The sequence below is a fragment of the Enhydra lutris genome, unplaced genomic scaffold (genome assembly GCF_002288905.1).
Source record: "Enhydra lutris kenyoni isolate GAN:26980312 unplaced genomic scaffold, ASM228890v2 scaffoldscaffold3, whole genome shotgun sequence".
Taxonomy (NCBI): domain Eukaryota; kingdom Metazoa; phylum Chordata; class Mammalia; order Carnivora; family Mustelidae; genus Enhydra; species Enhydra lutris.
This window is the reverse complement of record NW_019154087.1, coordinates 85517787-85524390: the sequence shown is the minus strand read 5'-3', so window position 1 is coordinate 85524390 and position 6604 is coordinate 85517787. Positions and strand designations below refer to the sequence as shown.

At 56.6% G+C, this 6604-nt stretch overlaps 1 protein-coding gene across 2 annotated transcripts; it reads right to left on the bottom strand.

Moving 5' to 3' along the window:
• Positions 1–2715, bottom strand: LOC111155669 (nudix hydrolase 18). Of its 2 annotated transcripts, none has more exons than XM_022515962.1 (3): positions 2459–2715; positions 1353–1566; positions 1–1033 (listed from the first exon to the last, which is right to left on the bottom strand). In XM_022515962.1, the coding sequence occupies exons 1-3, from the start codon at positions 2618–2620 to the stop codon at positions 438–440; spliced, it is 972 nt and encodes a 323-aa protein (XP_022371670.1). In that variant the 5' UTR covers positions 2621–2715; the 3' UTR covers positions 1–437. The 2 variants fall into 2 exon arrangements, with proteins under 2 accessions (XP_022371670.1, XP_022371677.1); XM_022515969.1 differs by having other exon boundaries at positions 1431–1566.
• Between the last annotated feature and the right edge of the window lie 3889 nt (positions 2716–6604).

Sequence of the window (6604 nt, the reverse complement as noted above, 5' to 3'; positions counted from 1 at the left end):
CAAGAACCACCTATTTACTCAGCATGGAGCCCACTCCCTTGGAACAACCTCCCCCAGCACCCCAAGTCTGTGTTCTAAGTGCATGAGAATCCAGGTGTAGGCCTTTACTGAGGCAAGCATGGAAAATGACAAGTAGATGCCCTCTCAGGTTCAGAAAGTTCCCACATCCCCTTAGGGAGTAGTGCCCTCATTTTGCCCACAGGGCAATTAGGTCCTTGAGCTCTGACCTTCTTGTTTGGTTAAAGGCACTGTCCTTTCGGTGCACTGTAGGGACCTATTCCACAGAGAAGGAAATTACCCTGAGAACTAGGAGAATCACCTGCTCCCAATGCAACAAGACCCCTGACTGCCAACCTCCTGCCTCCCCAAAGGAAGACAGGGCTGCGGTGGGGTGGGGGGCACAGGTGCCCAGCTCCTTGCACAACGATGGCACCTTCCTATCTGTTGACTGGGACAACAGATGATTCCTGAAGCCTCTGTAAGAGCTGGCTTTGTAGGTCTTCCTCCATCACCTTCCACCAGAAAAAGTTCTCACCCCGAACCTTTGGGGGCTCACTCTGCATCCCTGGGTTCCGAAAAGCCACAGTCACCAGCACATTCAAGCAGATGCCATCTGCATTGTCTTTGCCCAGGTGCTGCAGTCCAAGCAACCCCTTGGTCTCCACCGCCAAGTGGTGCAGGGTGAGACACTCCTGTAGCAGTCGCAGGATGGCCATTTTGATGCCACCCCTTTGCTCCATGGGAGTGAAGCTGCAGGCAGTGATGGGCAAGTGAGGCATCCCCCCTGTGCCCACCAACACCCACACTGTCTGGACACTTGTAAAGGTGGCCACGAGCCGCTGGCAGACCAGATTGCAGGGAAGCTCCTGGGGCAGAAGAAGAGGGTGCCTGGCTTGCTGCCGGTACTGGGCAGCCAGCTCTACCAGGTGCAGAATGTCCTGGGCTCGCAGCGGAGTGGGTAGGGAGGTTCGTGGGTACCAGCCAGCCTGCAGGGACTCTGCATCCGCCTCCTTGGAAGTCTTCAGAATTCCACCTGGAGGAGATGTTGAGGATGGGGTGGGGGAAAGGGTCTCTGTTGAGAGAAGTGCCCGGTCTGGCAGATTAAATGGCCACCCAGGCATTCGAACCCTGACCCACCCCAGGGTAGGGGCTGGTAGGCGTTGGTAGGGGCTGGGAGTCACATCCTCAGGCTGGAGATGCCAGGCTTGTACCAGACAGACTAGGGGCTCATCTCACTAGAGGACAAGCTGGGGGAAAGGTGTCAGCTGCCACCCCCTCCCCCGGCCAAACACTGCCATAAACTTCGCCCCCCGGCCACCCCGGCCAAACACTGCCAAATAGGCAGGCCATACCCGTGGCTCGAGCGAGGAACACAAAGCGGATCCAGGAGGGGCCCCGCTCCTCCACAGACAGCAATGTCAGAGGCTCACAGTGCAGCCCGGCCTCCTCCTTCACCTCCCGCTGCAGTGCCTCCACGATGGTCTCCCCAGGCTCCATTCTCCCTGCGGGTAGGTACCAAGACCCACGGCACTCTTTCTTGGCCTCCTGGATCAGTAGCACCTCATCCTAAGAGGAGAGAGAGGATCCTTGCTGGGAACCTTCCCTAGCCCTGGCGTTAGAGCCCATCTCAAATACAGTCAGGAAAAACCCCCTTACTGGTGCACACCTCAAACGGTCGAGCTCTCCAGGGAGTTGGCCCTTGTGTGCCTGGGGTTCGCGGCTGTCTCGCTCTCCAATGTATCCCTCTTTGCATTTAGACTTCCATTTCAGAGAGGGGCTAAGATTCCCAGGATCTGTTTCAGGGGCTAGGGATTAGGCCCCATGGTGAGGTTTGCCATGTGTCCTGCACTGATTCATGTCTAGATGCCATATGTCTCTATGTATATCTCTCATCTTCCCTGGTGATTTACAAACTGTTTGTGGCAGGGCCTCACACTGGGGCCTGGGCTTTGAAACACCACCCCACCCCCACACAGCTCCTACCCAAAGCCCTGGCCCCTTCTAGCTGTCGTTGCAGCAGCTTGCACAAGGATGAGCTCCGAAAGAGCACCACACAGTGGGACAGAAGGTCTGACAGAAGCACAGGTCATGCCATTACTGCCCATGGGACTCAGAGGAGGTCTCCGAGGCACTGGGCAGATCTTTGGGCCCACTAGCGGCAGGCACTGTGCTAGATTCCAGGGAAAGAGGAATAAGACAGGCCTCCTCTCAAGACATTGAGGCCTAGTGGGAGGAAATGAACAGGCTCCTGGGCCTCAGATGCCTCTTCAGGATAGAGGGACAACCTCAGGGCTGGGCCGCTCGAGGCTCAGATGTTAAGTGTGAGTGAGAGTGCTTTGCAATACTGGGAAGCACCACGCACTAAGTGGTGGCTGTTGCCGGCAGTTCCTCTGTCCCCATCGGGGCTGGCTGCGCGCTGCGGCGGGCCGGGCGCCGGGCCCGGCGGGCGGACGCTCACCTGCTCGTTGAGGAACACGGCCAGCACCACGTAGCAGACGTCCTTCCGCAGCCGCACAGGCGCCAGGGGCTCCCCGGCCGGTTCCGAGTCGCAGCTGTGCACACTCAGCCCCTGGCCCCCCAACACCGCCGCCAGCGCCCCCGCCAGGCCCTCCGAGGCCATCGGGTCCCCTGGGAGACGGCAGACGGGCCCCCCGCAGACCGGCCACGCAGGGTAGGGTGGGACACGGGTGCGACAGCGGTCCGCGGCCCTCGCCCCCTCCCCCGCCGACTCTGGCCAGAAGCGCTCGAGAATGCGGAAGCGCCCGGCGAGCCCTGTCCGCTGATAGGCTACGCGTCACCGCGGCCTGCCCGGATTGGCTGGCTCGCGTCGGTCAATGCGGGGGCGGGGCCAGTCCGTGGGTTAGGAGCCCGGCCTGGGCGGTGGGCGCCGCCAAGCCGCTTCTGCTTTTTAATCAGTTACCCCTCCACCCCCGCCTCTCTCTCTGGACGCTGCTAGCCACCAGCCTCGCTAATTCTTCCGGAAAGCACTTGTCCGCGTGGGTTCCGACGATGACATCATCCTGCCTCCAGGCTGCAGAGCCCCACTGTGGCCAGCGACGATGACGTCACAACAACCCAGATGACATCACGGAGGCCTGGGGCCGTGGCTGGGACCTACTGTTCAACTTTGGTCATACACCTACCATGGCATGGCCCAAATCAATCACTTCCCAAATAACCTTTCTTCACTAAAAACGTACCGCATGTCACCATGGCAGGGGGAACATTAGCTCCTGCCTTTGAAGAGAGTCTGATCTTGGGGAGGTGGATATAAATATATAATAAAAAGTCAACTGAGGGTTATAAGCCAAGTGCTAAATGAATGGCTTGGGCAAGAGGTGTGACAGGTGCTCAGAGGAGAGAGAGAGCAGAGCTGGGATGGTCAAGGTGTGGCTGGCCATGGGAGGAGGGGATTTGGGCCTGGAATCAGCCAGCCCAGGCTTCATCGGTACCCTGGCCCCTTGTCCACTGCATTTCCCACGCAGTTTTAGGGCGTTCTCCACTGCAGACTGAGAGCCCTGGGAGGGCAGGGACCAGGTCCTGCTCCTTCATCTTTACCCCCCCACACACACACACACCCAGCTCGCATGACCTGGTGGCCTGGCACTTTGAGAGCAGGGTGTGGGTTGTTTTGGCGAGTTCCGACTTCTCTCCCAGACTGACCTTTCCTCCTCAGAGCTTCCTTTAACCTACTGTCAGGACAGGAATGCAGGGCCAGCTGGAGTGAAACTGTGAAGCCAGCCAAGTCTGGGCTCCTCAACCTCAGTTGGGTCTCCCCTTTCCCTCTTGCCAGCTTGGTGCACCTTCCTTTTGGGAAGGTGTAGACAAAGCATTGGACTTGGAACCAGATGTCCGGCCACAGCTTACTGGTTGGCTCTGAGCCTCTGGATGAGTTGTGGGCCTCAGTTTCCTCATCTGTAGACTAGGCTCATAATAGCCTTTCTTCCACAGGGTTGTTGGGGAGGTGAGACATCATAGGAGGAGCTCTGTAGACTGTCCAGTGCAGGTCATGGTGACCAGGCAGCCTGGCCCTCAGGGGAGCCCTCCGGCCCACAGCACTTGTTGCTGCCACACAAAGGCCCACTGTCATGAAATATGACTACAGGACCGCCACCCAACTATACCCTCAGGAATTCCAGCCACACCAGACTGGCCTCCTCAGGCCCGTCTTACATAGGGAATTGACAGCAAGTTCCCTGGGGGCAGGGCCCTGTGGTAGGTGGTAGGGCATCCCTGCTGGGCCCACAAGCTTTTGAGCCACTTGGTGAATACTGCTGACCACAGCCCTATCCAAGACCCCTCTCCTCCCAAACGCTGGAACTCATGGGGCTGAGTTTGGCCCTGGGGACTGCAGAGCGACCTGTCAACATACTTGTTGTGTGTGAGTGTCTGCACATCGGTTTTCACATCTGTGAAGTGGGGACAGCGTTGGTCTCAGACTCCTTTCTGCCTCCCAGGGATGATTTGAGAGAGAATGAGGTCATGTCTGGCAGGGCTCTGAGAGCCTCAGAGGCAGCCTAAGATAAACACCACACTGCTTGGAAGAGCAGACTGCAGCAAAACCCCGCTTCACTCCCCCATATCACTGGGAAAAGCACTCCTCCCCTGTTAAGTGGACCTAATCACCCCTGTGGTGAGGAGCACAGGAGGCAACAGGAAAGCCCCGTCTAAGCTGAAAGGGCTGCCCAGGCAGAGGGCCCTCCAGGCGGTGTACCCAGCCCTTCTGGGAGTGCCGAAGGAAACAGGACAAAGTAGACTTTCTCAAGGCATTGGTTGGAAGACAGCACACATCAGACTGAGGCAGCAGAGGTCCTAAGACCCATAGGGGAAGCCGAGGGTGGAAAGGGGGCCAAAGGAGAAGCCTCCAGAACCAGAAACAAAGGAAGTTCTCCGTGAGAGTTCGCTCGGCATCCTCCCTTCCCAGAGAGGGTGGAGCACCGGCTTGGTTGGGGGGAGGGGGTGGGCTGCGTGGCCTGATGGACAAGAGCTGCCGGACTGGTAGATTGCCTTGTACAGTACTCCCAGCGCCCACGGGAGCAAACCCGGAGGCAGCCATTTCCGAGCATGTGGACGCACACGCGTGTGAGCGCATGCGCAGGAAGGCCGTGTAGGCAGCCTTGGAAATAGGGCCGGGAATGGGCAGACAGGGTGGGGCAAGGGCGTCGTCAACTCTAGAGGCCTCCACCGGGCAACAGGCGCAGTCCCCTTGCAAAGCAGGAGGGTGAGGAGGGCAGTAGCCCAAGGTGCAGGGAGGGGAAGGTTTGGCTCAGCCCGTGCCCTGCCACTAGCTTGCTGAAGGAACTTGGGGGAGCCCCGTCTGCCCTCTAGGCCATCTGTAAGATGCAGCCCTAGGTGGATCCCGAAACAGAAAATGGACATTGGTGGGAAACTGGTGAAATCCCAGTAAGCCCTGCTGCTTGGTTAATAGTGTATGGATAAGGACTTCTTGTGTTGATTACTGTGTCATCTTTGTGTAAGATGTTAACAGGAGAGGAAGCAGGAGGAAGGGTAATCAGGAACTTTCTGCACTGTATTGTGACTTGGCTGTAAATCTAAAATCATTTCAAAATCAAAAGTCTAAAAACGTACTTTATAAGAAAAAAGAGGCGTCTGGGTGGTTCAGTGTGCTAAGCATCTGCCTTTGGCTCAAGTCATGGTCTCAGGGTCCTGGGATAGAGCCCATTGTCTCACTTCCTGGTCAGCCAGGCGGTGTCTTCTCCCTCTCCCACTACCCCTCCCCCGCACTTCTCCCCCTGCCCCTGCCCCTCAAATAAATAAATAAAATATTTTTTTTAAAAAAAGGACAAGGAAAAATTCGGCACTGATTATCCACATGCTGCAGTCACTTCCAGCTCTTAGAGCGGTGCTTTGGTGACATGTGGACCAGTGAGAGAGGCAGAAGCAGAATGTGAACAGTGGGATGCTGGGAGAAGCAGAGGCCCCAAAGGCAGTCCTCGCCTAGGGGTGAACCAGCTGAGCCTCCATGAGGAAGAGGGCCACCAGGTGCCCCCAGGTGTCTCAGGTCAGTCTCCACCTGGACTGGCTTCCTGCCCAGGGCCAGTCCTGGAACATTTGGTCCACCTGCTGTTTACAAGAGTCAGACCCCATATGCCCTTAAGGGTGCTGTGGCCTGCCATGAGATGGGAGGCGGGGCGGAGAGGCCTGTGGAGAAGAGAGAGGCCTGGTGACTGGGCCATCTTTGTCTTCCCACGAGAAGGACCCTATGTTTGGGGTTTTGGGGTGAAATTAGCCATATAAAATGAAATGTAGATAGGGAAGAGTCACTCGGTGCCACTTGGAACATAATCAGCTATAACGTGTCTGTGTTGGAAGGAGGACAGAGAGGACAGCAAGCCCATCTGCAAAATCTGTGAAGGGCTGAGACTAATGTAAATGAGGCTATAGTCAGAAAGCTTGGTTCAAACACCAATTCTGTTGCTAAAACTGCTGTGTGACCTTGGGTGACTCACTTAACCCCAGCCTGTCTCTCTCCTCTTCTGTAAAATATAAATAAATATAAATAAATAATGTCTACCTCAAAATCATGGAAAGGGGTTAAATAAGATTGGTTAAATGAAAACAGTGACAGAGTAAAATGTAGGAG

Bases quoted from the DNA above. Each gene is read 5' to 3' on its own strand.
- LOC111155669 (XM_022515962.1), bottom strand. From the start codon at position 2,620: ATGGCCTCGGAGGGCCTGGCGGGGGCGCTGGCGGCGGTGTTGGGGGGC. The intron at 1,567-2,458 runs GTGAGCGTCCGC...CTCTCCTCTTAG, and splicing joins CCGTGTTCCTCAACGAGCAG to GATGAGGTGCTACTGATCCA. The intron at 1,034-1,352 runs GTATGGCCTGCC...CATCTCCTCCAG, and splicing joins GTTCCTCGCTCGAGCCACGG to GTGGAATTCTGAAGACTTCC.